Source organism: Onychomys torridus, chromosome 17 (genome assembly GCF_903995425.1).
Source record: "Onychomys torridus chromosome 17, mOncTor1.1, whole genome shotgun sequence".
Classification (NCBI taxonomy): Eukaryota; Metazoa; Chordata; class Mammalia; order Rodentia; family Cricetidae; genus Onychomys; species Onychomys torridus.
The window spans coordinates 40,655,629-40,674,082 of NC_050459.1; the positions used below are offsets into that span (position 1 = coordinate 40,655,629).

General features: G+C 47.0%; 1 protein-coding gene across 3 annotated transcripts in view; it reads right to left on the reverse strand.

Annotated features, from left to right (window-relative positions):
* The window catches only part of LOC118597631 (storkhead-box protein 2), a 108,681-nt gene extending 94,637 nt beyond the window's left edge, over positions 1-14,044 (reverse strand). Inside the window, exon 1 of one of the 3 annotated variants that reach the window (XM_036209233.1) lies at positions 12,399-14,043. In XM_036209233.1, coding sequence (XP_036065126.1) covers positions 12,399-12,564 — 166 coding nt within the window. In that variant the 5' untranslated portion in view covers positions 12,565-14,043. Of the gene's footprint in view, positions 1-12,398 lie in introns of all 3 variants that reach the window. The other 2 variants (XM_036209234.1, XM_036209235.1) reach the window with 2 other exon arrangements.
* Positions 14,045-18,454: the final 4,410 nt, after the last annotated feature.

Below are 18,454 nucleotides of genomic sequence, written 5' to 3' on the forward strand. Positions count from 1 at the left end.
AAGGGAGAGAAAATGCACTTGCTTTAAAGGGAAGATTCCACTAGGCTTTCCCTCCAAGTTGGCCTTGGAAAATGTTATCTGTTTCCTTTTTTATAGCGAGCTTTAGTCAAGACCCATTTTTGCTGCATATGGAAACATAAACACAGCCCAGCTCATCTCCAAGAAGGCTCTATTTCCCCTCTTTACCTTCAACTGCAAAGTCAAATAAGCATCTCCAGTTAATCCACATCTGATTAGATGATTTTTAAGTGAAGTCAAGTTCTCTTAGATTTATATTTCACAGGAATGTTGACTTCATAACGATTCTTGATCATTTTTTTTTCCTAAATTGGAAATCCAAGAACAAGGAGCCCACTTAGATAAATGAGTAATTCTGTGGGCTAACCTTAGATCACTTATCAAGATCAATAAGAAATGGAATACTTTATTTCTGATTAAATGAATCTGGAGTAAGAGGCTAAGAATCTGACTTAAGTAGACTCTGAACTTGGCCTGACCTTGGACAAGTTGGCTGCTGGCACTCTCAGTTGTAAAACATCAAGGAATGCCCAGGTCTGCGTAGTTACATTCCAAAAGACATTACAACAGTAGACCCGACCCTGCACCAGGGACTCTATCAGCTCTATCCCATACAGCTGCTCATTTAATCCACACAGGAACCCACTTAGATCTTACAGATAAGGAAATAAAAATAATCTGAATACATAAATTGCCAGTATTATACAGCCAGCCACTGGGTAGCAAGACACTATGTAACTGTTTGACTTCCTTCCCTCTTCTGTCTCTCTTGCACATATGTAGCATGTGTGTATGTGTGTCCACTTGTGTGTAGGCACCCTTTTATATGCATGTGCAAATGCATGCAGAAACCTGAAGCAGACATCAAGCGCCTTCCTCAGCTGCTTTTCCTCTTATTATTCATTGAGGCAGGGTAGCTAAATCAAACCCAAAGCTGGCTGGTACAGCTAGACTCACAAGCCAGCTTGCTCAGGGATCACCCGCCTCTGCCTTGCAAGTGCTGGAATTACAGCCAAGCTACCACACCCCTCTGGCATTAGTGTGGGTTCTGGGAACTCAAATGTGGTCCTCATACATGTGAAGCAAGGGCTTTGACCACTGAGCAACATCCCCATCTTTGCTGGTTTGGGAGCCTTGACTCACAATGTTCTACTACTGTAGAAAAGTTCTGTATCCACAGGTGTGGAAAAATCCACCCAGATTCTGTCTTCATTCCTGGAGCTTGATCACTCTCTCTGGCAGACTTTTAAAGGTTGTTGTTTTAAGTTTATCAGCATATGTCCTTTGTCTACAGTATAAAGAGCATGTTGATAAATGGAGGGGGGCGGAATGTCCAAATACTTCTTTTGAATATTTAAAAACCTACTGAAATGAAAATTCACAGAAACTCCCATCACAATTACAAATGTGAGCATGCAATCTGAAAGGATGTTTTCTTTTAGGCAGGAGGTCGAGTCAAGAAAGTGAGTTGGTTTCACAACATGGCCGAAAGATCTAGATGGGGTATTTTTTTTAAATCCTCAAACAGAGGTTCTACCTGTTCACCCTGGTGGCCGTCCAAATTGCTCCATTTGCCTTGTTGGCCCGTTTTGCTCAGGGACGGCAGCAAGGTGGCAGATACCCACAATTACTCAGCAGGGTCTTCACATCACTCCGGGTGCTAACCATGCCTTGGGTTAGAGAGAGAATTGGAACCCCAAGTCTGCACTGTCAGCTACCAGGGATCTGAACAAGACTGTGTGTTCTCAAAGTTGTACATGTAAACTATCAGCTACTGAGTTTCTAAACTATGATGGAGGGGTCACACAGGAAAATGATGGCCAACGTCCAACGCCCTCAGAGCTGTGCAAGGGTGCTATCGGAACACAAACCAGCATTTCAAAAACAATCAGGCTGCCCAGGGATGGTGGTTCTCAACCTTTCTCACGCTGCACCCCTTTAGTATAGTCTCATGTTGTGGTGATCGCCCACCATAACATTATTTCTGTTGCTAATTCATAACTATGACTTTGCTACTGTTGTGAATCATGATGTAAGTATCTGAAATGCAGGATATCTGATGCACAACCCCTTGTGAAAGGGGACCCATGAGCTGAGAATCACCGCTCAAGGAAGTCCAAAACGCCAAGAGGGCACTAAATGTGAAGTGGAGGGACTGGCTAGCATTGCACAGGGAAGAAAAGACTTCGAACTTTTCCAAATGAAAGCAACATTGTCACAAAATAAAAACCCAAATGTATTTTTTACATAGCTTCTATGTAACTCTTTTTTCTTTTTTTTAAAGATCAGTTCTTAATGTTTAAAGTGTTAACTGTTAAACTACCATTGCAGCTCTAATTGGCTGAGATTCTTAGCTACATATACAAGTCAGCACTGCCTCTTTAAACAGTAACAGTTTCACACCTGTAAGGCATCAGGTTTGGTTCTAAGTGCTTCCGCATATGAATTCCCATAATTCACCCAACGCCTGATGAGCCGGTACCATTAGGATTCTCATTTCTCAAGACAGGAAACTGAGATCCTAGGAAAATAGCTAATGTTTCTGCTGGTTTACTTGGGAGAGGTAGAGAGGCTGGACTGTGAAGCCAGGCTCCCAGGGCCTGCCTCTCAGCTCTAACTCCCAATGCTCACAGCCTCTCGGAAAAGCAACCTGCTCACCTATATTGTATACTAGGTGACTCACGGGTCAGGCATGGTGGGAATGGCAGGCTTGAAACCCTAAACACACAGGCACTCTATGAGGGGAAGGGTCATTGTCAGCAGTCACAGCCAGTCCCAAAAGAGCATCTGTCACCACCAGCACAGCCACGTGGACACCACCTACCACCCACTGCCACAACAGCAAGCCCACAACCACCACACCAAAGACCGCATCTCATGGTCCCCATCAGTTTGTCCCAACAATCAAAGTCAGGAAGGGCAAGGGCCCCTGAAACTAGAAAACAAAAAACAAACAAACAAACAAACAAACAAACAACCAGGGCCCCCATGTGGGGGTTGTCAAGAGAGCAGCCATGTAGCAATTGAGCGTCTCCACAGAGAAGCCAGACTCTGCCTCCCATCAGCGACCCAATGGTGGGAAGATCCCTGTCCCAGGGCGCCTGAAACAAGCAAACAAACTAGCACAGCACAAGAGAAAATTTTTCTAATTCCTAGAGTTGGATTACAGATATCTGTAAAACTAGTTCCTTCCAGGGCACTGAGGGAGAATACATCCCAGGCCTCTTTCCGGCTTCTGCTGGTGATTAGCAATCACTGGCCTTCCTCAGCCTGTGGATACTCCTACAGCTGCCCCTACGGTCCCAGGATGCCCCCTCCAGCTGGAATTCTTTCCTTCTTTTTACATATCGGATGCAAAGCCCCTCCACCTCCATCAATAAGCCCCTCAACAAGATTACACCGCCACCATATTCCCTGATATGATCATATTCACAGGCACCAGAGACCAGAACGTGAATGTATATTTTGGGGGGAACCTGTCTGACACATAATGGTAGGGAACTACTACAGAGCTAAGAGTGGCACTCAGCTGTGGGGAAACAAAACAGTAGACGAACCTCAATCACCATGATGGGCATCATTTCACCTACTGATGAAATCATTTCCAAGCCAAAGGTGCACATACAAAAAGCAGTGGAGATGCCATTGGCTCTCCTAAGGGAAGAGACCAGACAGGAATGTGCAGTAAGGGTGAGGTAGGGTGTTAATTGCCAGACAGTCCCTCCCTGGGAAACTACGGCCATCAGAAGGATAAGGCCAGGCATCCATCCTCTACCCGAATGCCTACAGGCATCTGCCAAATATCTCTCTTTTATCTTCAAAAAGAGAAAACTTGGCCTGGAGGAGTCATCCTAGATTAAAGCGGAAAGATAAATGGAGATTTTTAACTGTGAGTGTGAGTTACCTAAGCCATAATTTTTCCACTGAACAGGTATATGACAGATGTTTGAGCATACATTATTTACATAGCTAGTCTCGTCTTTTGTGCAGTTACTAGTGTGGCCCTCATTCTTCCCAAACCTGAGCACAGACACCCAAAGCATGTTCCCACTGCCAACAAAACAAAATAGCTACAGAGTCAATGTAAATACCAATAATGCAAATCTAGGAATTACACTACACTTTGCTCTTAAGACCAGGGGAGAAGCATGCAAGCCATCTTAGTGACGATCCTTCAGGCTTTTGGAAACCTAAGGAGAACTCAGTCTGTGAAATCCAGTTGACCCTCCATCTGCTGGAAATAAAAATAACTTAAGCCATCCGAAAAGCAGACCGTAAAGTACAAAGAAGCTGAGCTATTCCGGTGTTCAACCGTTACTGTGGATGGATGACCTCCAGCTCTCTAACCTTTGCCATTCACAAGCGTGCCTAAAGGACCGCCCTGCTCTGAGAACTCATCATTAGTCCAAAATGGAACTCATCATCTGCTCCACTTCCCCAGCTTCCTAATAGCTCATTATATTCTTCAGAAGCAACATTGATTCATGTGTGTTTTTTTTTTTTAAATCAGTGTATATTTGTTATACAAAGCAATGTTTTTTGAGATGTTTTTAATCAAGTATATCATGTACTTCAACCATCTTTGCTCATCACCCCCTCCTGTGATCCTTGACCCTTCTTGCTGGTCCCCATTCCTAAATAACCCTTCTATTTTCATTCTCTCTGTCTCTCTGTCTCTCTGTCTCTGTGCGTGCATGCGTGTGCGTGTGCGTGTGCGTGTGCGTGTGCGTGTGCGTGTGCGTGTGTGTGTGTGTGTGTGTGTGTGTGTGTGCGTGAAACCTAGGCTCCACATATGAACAAAAACATGATATGTGCCTCTCTGACCCCGGTGACCTCCAATTCCCCCCATCTTCCTTCAAATGTCACAACCCCCTCCTCTTTTCCAGCTGAATAAAGCCCCCACTGTGAGCTCATGTAGTATGTCTTCTTTCCTATCCATGCTGACGGACAGCTAGGCTGACTCCAAACTTGCCTATTGTGAGCAGAGATGAGGAGACGTCTCTGTGGCATGCTGACTTAGATGCCAAGTATAGTCCCAGAAGTGGTATTTCTAGATCATGGGATTCTACTGTTTGACTTCTGAGGAACCCCCATACTTCTTTCTATGGTGCCTACACTAGCTTACATTCCCACCAGCAAGATATAAGGGTGGCTTTTGTTTTTTTTTTTTACTTCTTAAAGCCAACTAGTTCCAAAGAGTAACCCCTCCCTCTGTCTGCCGGGTCCTTCCTGGGGTCTTCTTCCCACCTCTTCCTCCTTGGCCTATACAAGTTCTAGTTCGTGTACAAGTACACAGTTCCAGTCAGGCCAACGGGTTCTTTTCAGCTGGTTATCTGGTTAAATATCTTTAGTAAAAAGTTATAAGTTCATTGTAATGAGGATTAGAAAAAAATATAATTATCAAGTGAAACCCATAATTTCACAGAAAAGGAGGTCTCTTTCTAATTCACTTAGCTAAAAACTGAACCACATTGAAAGAAAATCTGGAAGGAACAGGTGAGCTAACTTTAACTATGCTGGAAGCCTGACCGCCATTATGTCCTGCTGTAGCAGCATTGAGTGTGGTGAACCTTTACAGGGGTGACCAGATATGACAGTGCTATCCTGGGAAAGGGTCTGATGCCTCCCTGGAGGAAGGAAGTTATGTCTGATGTGACCCGACCCATTCTCTTAATGGGAAGGTGTTGGATGGTGAGGCTAGCCTACATGCTTGGTCCCTTCTGCATGAGACCAATTAGTTACACTGGAGCACTGAACAATGAGGGAGAGCGAGATCGCACAAGAACATCTGTATCATGTTACAGTCACTAGAATTGTGTGCCAAATAAATTTTGTAGCCCCAGATAAAATAGCCTAAGACAAGTTGTATATAGTTAAGACAAAAAATGGATACAGTGTGGTATGCTAACATAGTGAAACATGGTTCTGGGGGGGTCTTTTCTCATCTACTGCAGGATCCCCACATGAGTCCCCCCCATCCCCCTGCAGATCTCCAAAGCACTAAAAACTCACAACCATCCATCTACCTTACAAGCCATGGTGAGACACCCCTTCTTCAAATGTTTCTTTCCTTACTCCCCCCCCCCACTCAAAGTCACAAATCTATTGCTTACCTCATAAACTCAGGAATCACTCAGAGTTCAGGTTCCTTCTTTGCCTGGTTATACCATTACTCACATCCCAAAGTTACAGCATGATCAAATCCACAGAGCTTTGTGTGGGGCTCATACTGTCCCCACCCTTCCCCCAATCCTTCTCTTTCTCCATCTCTTTAAATCCTAGCCACTTCTCAAGACCCCAGTAAGCGCCCCCCCCCCCCCCCCCCCGCTGCTTCAGTTGCTAAGTGGTATCTTACTATTTTCTGAACCATGTTCAACCTACGCCAATGCAAACTAACTGCTGCTTGGCTCCTGATTGTATACTCCAATTTCCGGATTTCCAAAGGCTCACTCATGAACTGCTGGGGTTTCTTCCCTCACCAATCAAAGCAGGAGATGGTTCAAAGGCAGCACCTTAAGATTGCATAGTATATAATAAATATATTATTTGATGCAATAATAGTCTATAGAATCCTAAGTTTTAGTAACGTCCCCAGTTATAAAAAGATGAGTCGCATCCAGACATCCTTCCTTTCATCCTTTTTCTAAAAAGTCATGTTTGAGTCATTCATCTAAAAGACATCTGAGTCCTGATATGCGCCAAGCTTGAGGATGCTGTCAGGACCCAGATGTCAATGAAACAGGTGTTGTCAGTGAACAGCTGGCTGTCCAGCCAAGGACAGGAACAGGCGAGCTGGAGGCAAGATGCGGAGCTGCTCTGACATAAAGCAACTGTCACAGAAAGGATCTAGAGGAAGAGGAAAAGAAAGGGCACACAGGGGTGCCCCTGTACCCTAAGCTACGCCAGACGCTGAGGCAGGAGGCTGAAAGTTCAAGCTAATATGAGGTTTAGACTTAATTTCAAATGAAGGGGTTGGGCAAGATGTGTTGACTCTGGAAGGGAAAATTGAATTCTATCAGGCTTGAAGAGATGGGGGACATAAACAGAGTCATCGAAAGTCTGAAACAGTTGGGCGGTGGTGGTGCATGCCTTTCATCAGGAGGCAGAGGCAGGCAGATCTCTGTGTGTTCGAGGCCAGCCTGGTCTACAGAGCAAGTTCCAGGACAGGCTTCAAAGCTACACAGAGAAACGCTGTAAAAAAAGAAAAAGTCTGAAACATACATAACAGCTTGAGGGGTGAATGAACATAAAAAGCTCCCAGACCCTGGATCATAGGGTAATGAGGTTAGCAAGATGTGGGAACAGTGGGGAAAGTCACGCCATGAGAACTTCCTAGAACCCACTGTCCACACAGGACTCAATGCGTGAGAGGCATTAAAAAGAGAAGCAACTTGGAGCCAGGTGAAAATTAACAAAAGCAAAAAGCCTTCCGGGGTCCCCAGAAGAATGGATTTGGCCTGGAAAACTGGTCCCTTTGGAAGCTAACAGAGAAGAGCAGAAGATCTAAGCTGCCAGAATAAAGAGCAAAGAGACAAATTTTAAAACATTTAAGTAGTAAAAAGCAATAGGATTTTCTGACCAGCTGGCTACACATTCCAACATCACATAAAAACAGTCTGGGGATTTACTACTTAAGGAAAAGTTGATCACCTCCTTTAAAAATCAACCATGTGATTTCATTCTCGTGTGACATGGCCGGAGTAAATTTAGAGCTGACCAGACTCTCCTCTCGTGGCCACAAGAGGCCTTCCCAGTCAAGACACCACACAGTTCCCTGACGAAGCAATGGAGGCGGCGCCGAACTCCAAAGTTGGTGTATTGTCCCCAAAGCAAGGACCTACCCAGATTTCACTTGGGTCATGCTTTCCACATAAACAGTCTTGGACCAAAGAACACACCCTCATCTAATCTACTCCAAATCTCTGGGAACTTAAAGGGAATGTAAGGCCTCAAATGCCCAGGAGTTAAGAGCATTCGAAGGTTTTAGACGGCATACTATTTTTCTTTCTCTTTTCCAAATAAAAATTTTCCAAAGAGTGTCAAAGACATTCAAAGACCAAGAGAGGTAACCTTTGTAAACGTGCCCATGTTCCCGTGGGAAATAATGAATGAAGTCATTCGCCCCGGAGTGTACCATCCCTCACTTCCACCCGCCTGATGAGAGCAGACAGTACAGGTTAGCTGCAAGTCAAGACAGTTGGAAAAACAGAGCCAAGGAAAGAAAGGGAAGAAGCAGGATGCTATTTATGAAAACTTGTCACCCGGCCGCAAATGAAGCAGACATTCAACACGGGGCCTAAGGGTGGCAGGAAGCAGAAGTCCAACATGAGCATCACTCCCGCTAAGAGAAGCACGTGACTCCGGGGTGTACAGAAGGACAAAGGGCTCTCCTAACGATCACGTACTAAGTTCAGAAGTCCCAAGCTTGCTCATTATGAAACCTCTAGAATGGAGGCATGGAGCCAAAGGACTCATTATGGGTGGAGGGAGGTCATTTGACTGGAGGGGGACCCAGCTGGCTTGGACAGGCCATGATTAGAATCTGAGTGTCTAGCTTCAACTCTCTCATTTCTTAAAACAAGAGCGAGCGAGGAACTGGATCATAGTAAACCGGAACTCGTTTCTGTAAAATGAAAACCGATAAACTAACCAAGTGGTGTGCCAGCTATGTCTCCCCACTAATTAAATCGTCATCAGAAAAAAACTAATCCACATTTTTTTAGGATGTCAGTTTAGGGCTTTCATTTTCCCTTTCTTTTCAAATTCCATGGGGCCATAGTATTAAAAACAATCAGCTTTCTTCCTGAAAGATATGACTTTAAACACGGGTACTGACCTAAAACTTTTCACCGGTTAGTGTTTCCATTAACATGCAAAGTCTTTATGGGCATGCTCAGTAGAGCCGGAAGACTAGAAAAAGTAACTTGTAATCTTGATCAATGCTAGACTACCCAGCAAAATTCTGGCAGCGTTATGCAAGGGAGGTGAAGCATCAGCCAGCCTCAGTACAGTCCAAGGGAAATGGAAGTGAGAGGCATGGCACCATATGAATATATGGTTCGAAGGACATTCCCACAGGAATAGACAAGGTTCTGAAGGCTTGGCCCACAAGACGCTGAAGGATCTTCAATCATTTTACACTGGCTTATGACCATGGCTGCGAATATGTAGCTCTGAGAATTATACAGATTTTCTTCTTCATGGGGAGTTTGACTCTTCTCTCTGGCTAACATCACAATTTCTAGCTAGTGGTAGAAAAAAAATGAGGCAGAATGGACCAGCATCCATTGGCGCTAACCTCCTTTCTTCTTAGAATGCTGTGCACATTTTTGTAGTCATCTTGGTTTGAACAAAAGGCAAGACCCCGCCCCCCACTTCTGCCCAGCAGCCACTGTTGGGAAATGAATATGCAAGAGGAACACTGGACTCTTCTCCAGGCCTGTGAACTCTCTGGTTGCTAGGAGGCTGGGGACTCTTAGGATTACTTTCCATCCGATAGCTGAAAAGTGGCAGAGAAAGAAAGCATGGTCTTCCCAACCAAAAGGTTCATGGTGTTCCAGCCAACGGTCTCCTTGCAAGACCTGCTCAGCCTTATGGGTGTCTGGTCTGATCTTGTAAGCCTAAATTTTCTCCTGAAGGGAGCTGAAAAGAACCAAGGCCAAAGGTCAAGCCTACTGCTATAAATCACCTTGCAGACTGGTAATTGCTTATTACCAGTTAGAAATGGTGCTGTCTCATTAAAGCCTGTCATAAATGCCTACAACTTTACTTGAAGCCCCTACTATGTGCTAGAGAGCTGTAGTAAATCCACGATGGCTATCAGTGTATATTTGTAAAACCGTCCTGGGATTTTGCATTTCCCAAAGGTCTTTTTTTTTTTTTTTTTTAAATTATTTCCCTCAATTTTCATTTTTTCTGGGGGAATTTCTGAAAAGTCTCAAAGCTGAGGCTATTCTAGACAATTTAGGATGTTTTTGAAGAGGCTTATCTCTGAATCCAAATCATTTGCCTACAACAAAACTCTTCTTTACTAAAAATGGAGTATGGTGACTCCACAGGAAACAATGAAGCCCACGGCCAGGAGAACAGAACAAACTGTCAAAGGCCATCATGTTTCTAGGCTCCTTCCTTTCCTAGTTCATGCTATGAGATGTGCAACACAGCTCCAGCTAGCACCCAGAACAACCAACGTGATGGAGTAGATTCCGTTCACATCTTTTTGGAGGATGAGTTCCCTCCAAACGATCTCTGTAGGTTTCACATGGCATCAGCTTCCACCACCTCCCATGCTGCTGTAAGGAGCCAAATTTGGGGAAGGAAACAATAAAGATATTTGCCTTCTAAAGCCACCCCAACCAAAAAGTTGCATAGGAGAAAGGGTCCACCGCCCTCTCAATGCTCACTGGAGGCATTTGTCTGCCTTAGGATAGACCATTTCTTTCAATGAACCCTAAACCTACTAAAGCCCATGCTCTGTCCAACCCTGCATCCTCACAATAATCTAGCGAGACCCTGGTCTTCGGGAACACTCCATCAAATGATGAATGAGTGATACCATTCACTCCTTGAGGTCCTCTGATCTCAACAGTAACCTAATGTTGAATCTGGCCAGAACACCACCCACTTGGAACTGGCTATCCCAGGAAGACCATCTGCAGGTCACATGCAGAAGAAAATGAGAGAACCATGTCAAACTGGAAGATCCTTCCTCGTGCCCTCAAAAAAAAAAAAAAAAAAAAAAAAAAGTCTCCCAGCACTGGCAATCACCAAGTTCTTTTGCAAAGTCTGAAAACATGATCACAAGAAAGCAATGATGAGGCAGATAAAAATAGACTCCACAGGAATGTGCCTGCCATTATTAAAAAGTCTTGCGGGCTTGTTGGAGTACTGATAGCCACCTGCCCTCCAACAGCTCTGCATTTAGTGTCAATTCGGATTTCTTGGAGGAGGGGGATGACAAGAAAGAGTGGCGTGCTGAGGATGCATCTAAGTGGAGGAAGCTTAGGATTAGCCTAACACTCAATGTAGACACGAGGTTTGTGTAGAGAGTAGAGTTGGCTCGTATGGTATATTTACTGCCGTGATCCTGAAGAATGGAGCATCCACAGCCATGACTTAGATTATTTAAGCATCAACTGTGGTTGTCACTTCCTTTCCAAAAAGGGTTTCTCATGAAAGAAAAAATCCAGGGAGTGTGATTGCCAAAAGAGCCTGCAACATCCTTACGTTGCCCAGTTTTTTGCAATAAAAAGGATGGTTACATTTATTGAGGCTTTTCCAGGAATGGAGACGTGGTGGTCATGGGACATTTTTGAAGTGTGAGATAGTGACCCCAATTTAAAAGGATTTGCTGTCTAAGGAGAAAGTAAAGCTAGACTCTAAGTACCAACCACAGGCTTAAAACAATCTCCCCAGTTAAGACGGGGGCTTAGGGTGATTTGGGACAGGGACTTGGCTGTAGAATTAAGTCATCATGCTTCCCTCCCACTGCATTTAAAAAGCAAATTAATTTTTTTTCCCAGAAGGCAAACATTGATACCTTCCACCTCCTTGCATACAAGTAAGGGACACAAAATGCAAGGCTCTCAGGATTCTCCCCCTTCAGCATCTCAAGTGCAGTATCCCTGGGTTCCCAAGCCAGTGAATGGAATTCAAAGAGAGCCTGCTCATCCTAGGAGCCTCTGCACAGATGCAGCATTTTCACGGGAAACCTATTTTGAAGCCTTCACTTCAGTGAGCCATTGTGTTTGTCCTTCCCATCTGGCATGCAAAACACGACATAGCCTCCATTCCATCCACAGCACTGATGCAACCTAAGCTAAATCCACGCACAACCCTGTGAGTCGTCCATATGCAAACACACCACAACCCCCTCCCCAAGCATTCACGGAGCCCCAGCATAGATCCTGCGTGCAAATCGAACCAGCTTCAGATGGACATGGGCAGAGCTTTCCCCTGCCTCGAGTCATCTAGAACAGTGCATGGAACCTCTGTTCCCCTTTTTCTTGGGGGGGGGGGTGTTTAAATACCCTCTAAGGTAACTGGCCATAATGCAGACACAGGCGAACCTGGTACTGCAGGCAACCTTAGACGCAGGCTCTCCTTTCACAAAGCTCGGAGAGGCTGCAGTCCGCCTATCTCCCTGCAGACCAGATGCTCGGCTCGATCCCCTTGCCCGATTTTACCTAACTAATAGCTCTCCAACCCCATATTGAGAGGGCCTGCTGTGGATCTTGCAGAGGTACAAAATGGTGGATGGGAGCTAATTTTTTTTTCCCCTGCTCTCCCCATAACCCGGCAACATCCATCACCGAAGGTCCCCTATACCCAAGCCCCTGGCGCACCAAACACGGCCGGCGGCAGAACAGTGGTTAACCAACCTGATGTCATGTAGCCCCGAGAAGCCTGGGGCGCGAAGGCCGCGGGGAAGCGCTTGTACAGGCGGTAGTCCTTCTCGCTGCGGGACCTCATGCGGTCCGAGGCCCGGTCCGAGAAATCTGAGCTAGGCCAGGCTCGCCGCAAGGTTGTGCTCCGGGTCTTCTTCATGGTGGGCAAGGGCGACCCTGGTGCCCCGACAGTGGGGCCTCAGCGCCGGGGCGCAGCGCGCTGCTTCATCCGTCTACCGCGGTCACGACCCGGGAGGACTCTGCGCACATTTTTCCCCCAGCCCCTCTTCTCGTCGGTGTCTACACCGCCAGCGGCAGGACCGGCCCTCCCCACGCCCCCCCACACCCCCACGGCGAAGGCTCCAATTTTACACTCGTCCCACAATGCATTCCACTTCATTTGCAATCCGCCCGGCTTCCAGCTTCCAGATTCCTGGGGGGAGGAAAGGCACGTTGGGAGGCTCGGCGGCCGGGAGGGGGCGGCCGGGGTGGGGGCGCCGAGACTTGCAGCGTGGAAGCAATGGGAGCGCAGACAATGGCCCGATTCAGCGCAGGAGTGCTTAGCCAACTGTGCGCCACAGCACAAAAGACCCAAACAAATGAGGAAGCCTAGGCCTCCGGGGCCCGACCCGGGATCGCACGCCCGGGCAGCTTGACCGGGTGGCGGCAGCCTCAACCGTACCGGGAGGCTTCAACGCCAGGCGTGGGGATGACAGCGTCCGAGCCGCGTCCCCCCGGACCTCCCAGCCGCGAGGCCCGCAGTCCCCGGTGCTGACTGCCTCTGCCTCTCCCGCAGTCCTCGGGAGGCAGTCTTCATTCCAGAGGCTCGAACGGGGGGCGCGCGGGAGCACCGGGACCGCCGCTGCGACCACGCAGGAAGAGCCCGATGGGTGCTGACGACCGCGGCGCCCGCGTCAGGCTTCCTCCTTCCGAGGCTGGCGGGGGCGCGGGAGGGTGGGGGCGCGTGCCGACACGCGTGGGTCCCCCGCCGCAGGCATACTCCTACTCACGGGGCCGCGGTGGCTGCGGAGCCCGGCGATCGGCCCGCGCGCGGGGCCATCGGGGCTCGGGGACTAGCGCGCTGCGCGTTGGCACGGCAGGAAGCGGGACGGCCACCCAGTGTCATGCTAATCTCGGGGCTGCGCAGAGGCTCAGCGCGGATCCCGGCAGCAAATCCCCAGCAGCGGCGGCGGCGGCGGCGGCGGCGGCGGTGGCGGCGGCGGCGGCGGTGGCGGCGGCGGCGGCGCGGGGCCTGGGCCCTGCCGATGACACCGCGCGGATCGTTCCACGTCTTTCCGATGGTCCCTCCCCTTCGCTCCGAGGGCTAGCCTTCGTGGGAACGCGCCGATCTGCGGCGCCCGGCCCGGCCCACCTGCGCCTAGCCGGAGCCACGGGGCGCCACGAACGCGCGGGGACGCCAGGCCCGCGCCGCCTGCCACGCGCCAACGGCCTGCGCCCTCCGCGATCCTGGGTGGAAGTCACTCCCCGGTGGCGTGGCTGCGCTGGCGGCCCCGGGGCCTCCGCACCGCCGGGCCCTGCACAGCTGTTTATGGTCCAAGCACCAATCGCTGCAGGACAGCGGTGCGCGCGGAGGAGGGGGCGCGGGCCAGACGCGGGGTCACGCCGAGTTAAAGGCGCCCGGCCTGGCCGCCAGCCCCGCCACGCGCCGCCACTCCCATTCTTATCCGCCACGCTCACCTCCCTATTTGGGTTGCCAAAAATGCGTTTTGAGCTATAAACAATGAGAATAAACCTGACTGCCTCTCGAGGTGATCTGTCATTTCGCGTTTGAGCATTTTTTTTTTTAATGCATCTGTGACAACGAGGCGTTCCCAATCATTTTAAAGGTGGTGTGCCATGCTGATGGGTGACAAGATGCAGAGCCAGCAATGGGAAGCCTTCATGGGGACTCAGCAGACGGAGGGTTCTAAAGGGTTAAGATTCAGGAAGCCCTGGCAAGACTTCCAGGAGGCAGAAAGGCGATGGGATCTAGAAGAGGGGCCGCCATCTATTGCCTGTATCTCTGTCAGGAAAGAAAAAAAAAAAAAAAAAAAAAAACACCTCTCTGCGGATACTAAGGAGGCGGGGATAAAAAGCCACAAGTCACATATAAACCCCATAACTACATCAAGCAACATTAATTACTAACTAGAAACCTATTCGCTAATATTCAGCGACCTCTTTATAAAGTCAAGACAATCCCTCAAAAGGTGCCTTTTGCTAAAATGCAAAAATCAGAAAGGTTTAGAAGGATTAAAGGGCCAGAGGGGTGCTTTTTTTAAATGTTTTCATGAGTGCGAGTTATGACATCTAGATATCTCAAATCAACAATTACTAGTACCTCGAAGTGGTTATACAAGTTATTGTAACAATGATGAGTTGAGTGAAGGCGATCGTGGGACAGCTGTGACAGTCACTAACTGGAGATGTATGTACATAAAGTACCACATCCGGTTGCGTGCGGCCCATGATAGCAGAAAAGAAATACAGAATGCTGTTCAAGCCAAACATTGTGCCACAGTCTGTGAAGAAGCATAACCTCTATGGGACATGCCAGGAGCTGAGGCCTGTAGCGTGCAGAGCTCCTCCAACAGTGAAGGAGGTGGTGTTTGGGGCCATGGGAACAGCCTGTGCAAAGGCCCTGAGGTAGAAACGAGTCTTGGTTTCTGTGGGAAGAAAAGCAAGAAGGCCAGTATGGCTGGAATCGGCGCTGAACAAGAAAGCCGTGGGCGATGAGGTCATGGAGGAAGGGAGGGGAGATCATGCAGGAACTTGCTGGCCATGCTCAAGGTTTATATTCTACTCCTGGTGGACCAGGAGCCACAGAAGGGCTCAAAGCAAAACTGCGTTCATGATTTTAGAATTTCTATGTAGAAGGTGCTTAGACGGTAGAATACGAGGTGGGGGTTGGTTGGGAATTCGTGAGAAGTTTGAATTCCATGTCCATTGTAAAACAAAAGGGGTGGGGAGATCATGTTGACATCATGAAACAGTGAGTGGGCTGGTGTGTGTTTAAAGAGGAGAGTTAGAGCAGGCCCCGGTCACTTGTGATAACAAACTGTTCAGGGAAGTGAGAGCACCCAGTGGCCAAGCAGCCAGGCACTTAAGAACCAGGCAGTCAGTATGCCAGGACTCTCAGAATCCAGATGATGTGTGAAGCAGGGATGGTAGGGCCCGCTCAGAAACTGACTCACCCACATCAGCTAACCTTGTGTGATGGTCATCCCAAGAGAAAGGATTGGTACAGCCACTGTGAAAGTCAAGTTCAGCTCCTCCATCTGTGCTATGGGAAAAAAAAAAAGTCTGCTTTCCTCCTATGTGACCACTGGATCCCTAGCCACAGTTCCGAATCTCCTAGCTCTTCCTGAGACAACAGTGCCTATTAGGAATGAACTAGCCACCAAGTCAACCCATCTTTGGGAACCCCAATATTCAACCTGGGAATTCACAATTAAAATTTAATTGCTGGGGAGATAGTTCAGTTATAAACATGAGGACCTGAGGTACACAACCCCAACCCATGTAAAAAGAAGCCAGGCATGGTGGCACACACTTGTAAATCCAGCACTCGAGACAGAGACAAGGATCCCTGGGGCTCACTGGCCAGCTAGTCTATTATAATCAGAGATCTCTGGGCCAATGAGAGACACTGTCTCAAAGAAACGAAGGTGGATGGTACCTGAGGACACCTGAAGTGAGTCTCTGGCCTCTACTCACATATGCACACTGAGCATGCCCTCCCAACATCACCCACACAAACACACACATCCACGAATCCATATACACAATACAGTCATACACAAACACATAAAAATGGCTAAGCAAGTCTGTTTTTATAATACTAAAAATTTTAAAGAAAGGCTTAAGAATTTGCATTTTTAGTTTTATGTATCAGGTCAGAAATACTAATTAGATCTGGTAGTGACTTGAATTCGACGGTGTTGTTGGTTTAGACTTGCTAAGATGGAAAGCTGTAAGAATTTTGACTGACATTCCCATCATTTAAAATGGTGAAATTTGTCATCATTGAGTGAATTCAAGAGGAACTGAAGTGTGAGGCCCCGTGTGTAAGGGACATCTTGGCTACTCACTGTTGCTCATTGCCCTAATTAGGAGACTGGTAAAGACCTGTCTTGGGAAGGTTTGGGTGGGCCTTCCCCTGTCAATTAGAGCAACTGCTTTAAAATAAAAAGCGAATACGCCAAGTATTTCGTTTCAAAAATAAACGGAAAATATCGGATGAATTAGGCTTGGTTTAAATTTTTTAATTTATAAATCAAAAGACACTATCAATGGAAAAAATACCTTGTACAGAACTGGGAGAAGAAATGCAACCCATAAATCTAATAAGGGGTTAAAATCCCCAATACAGAGAGGATTGTTAAAAAAAAAAAAAAACACCTCAAAGCAACAAGACACACACACACACACACACACACACACACACACACACACACATCAAACAACCTAATCCAAAAGCCTGACAGAAGACACACAGATAGTCAATAAGAATAACCAGATGTGGGGGTTGGAGAGATGGCTCAGAGGTCAAAAGCACTGGCTGCTCTTCCAGAGGTCCTGAGTTCAAGTCCCAGCAACCACATGGTGGCTCATAACCATCTATAATAAAATCTGGTTCCTGCATTCTTCTGGGTGTGCAGGCAGACCACTGTGTACATAATAAATAAATAAATCTTAAAAAAAAATAAGAATAACCACATAAGGGCTAGAGGTTAGGCTCACAAACAAAAATATAACAATAAACACACAAAAAATCTCAACATCACTAATCATCAAAGATTCACAAAAGTCAAAAGTATTATAAGGTACCTCTTATAACCATTAGGTAGGGTATTAGCAAAAGGAAGGACAATGAGGGAGGAGAGGGAGAAAGAATGGAGGGAGAGAAGGAGAGACAGTGCTCCTCTCGTGTAGAGGTATTTGAGCCCCTGTATAGGGTTGGCAGAACTGAATTAACTGTACAGTTGCTGTGGAAAACAGTAAGGCAGTCCCTCAACAAATTAAAAACAGGATTCAAATATGATCCAGTAATTCCACCTCAGAAAATGTGGCCAGATTCTGAAGAGAATGCAAGGCATGAGAGAGATATTTGCAAGCAATTTCATAGCAGTTTTACTCATCAGAGTTAAAAACATCAACGCATAAACAAAAATGTAGCTTTATCCACACAGTGGGGCATCATTCTACCTCCAAACGGAAGGGTATTTTTATGTCTGCTGCATATGTCTGAGCCTCGATGGCACCATGCTAAATGACGTATCAGCCACAACAAGACAAACACAGTGTGCCTTCGCTTAGATGACACAAACAGTCAACATCACAAGAGACAATAGGGGAAGAGTGGCTGCCAGACTGGGGAGGAAGAGCTAGCGAGCTACTGGGTAGTGGACAGAGGGTCCATGAAGACGGTGGTGGAAATGGATGGTGGCAATGGTGTATTTCTGACGTATTCCATCTTACCAAGCGCTTTACAATGGCTAAGATGGATATTTTATATCATGTGTATCTAGGGCCTTAATAGTAATCTTCTGATACTATGAATGTTTGAAAAAGTCGTAGAGAATCATATCAATTCATGTTTACCTAAAATTATATAAGACACGTGTGTGTGTGTGTGTGTGTGTGTGTGTGTGTGTGTGTGTGTGTGTGTTTAATGAGTTACTTCACTAGGGGTGATAATACTCTCAAGATGTCTAGTCTAGCCCACAAAATCCCAGTACCAAGCACGAGAAATCTCCCTGTGAGTTCTTGGTCAGGCAAGTCAACAGACTCCCAAAACAATACTGCCTATTGCTATTGCCCCTTGGGAGTCTCCCAGAATTGGAAGGTGAGACCCTGTTGCTGAAGACACATTGTACTTCAGACATAGGACATGGAAGAATTGAGCTGATTGTGACCTGGAAGCCTCTGCCCTGAGGACTAGCTTCCATAGTACCTGAAGGGGCCATGGAAACTGCTAAAGGAGAGAAGTAATCAGTAGTCCTACCCAGCTATGACACCTACAAACCACAACAATAACCAGAATACCA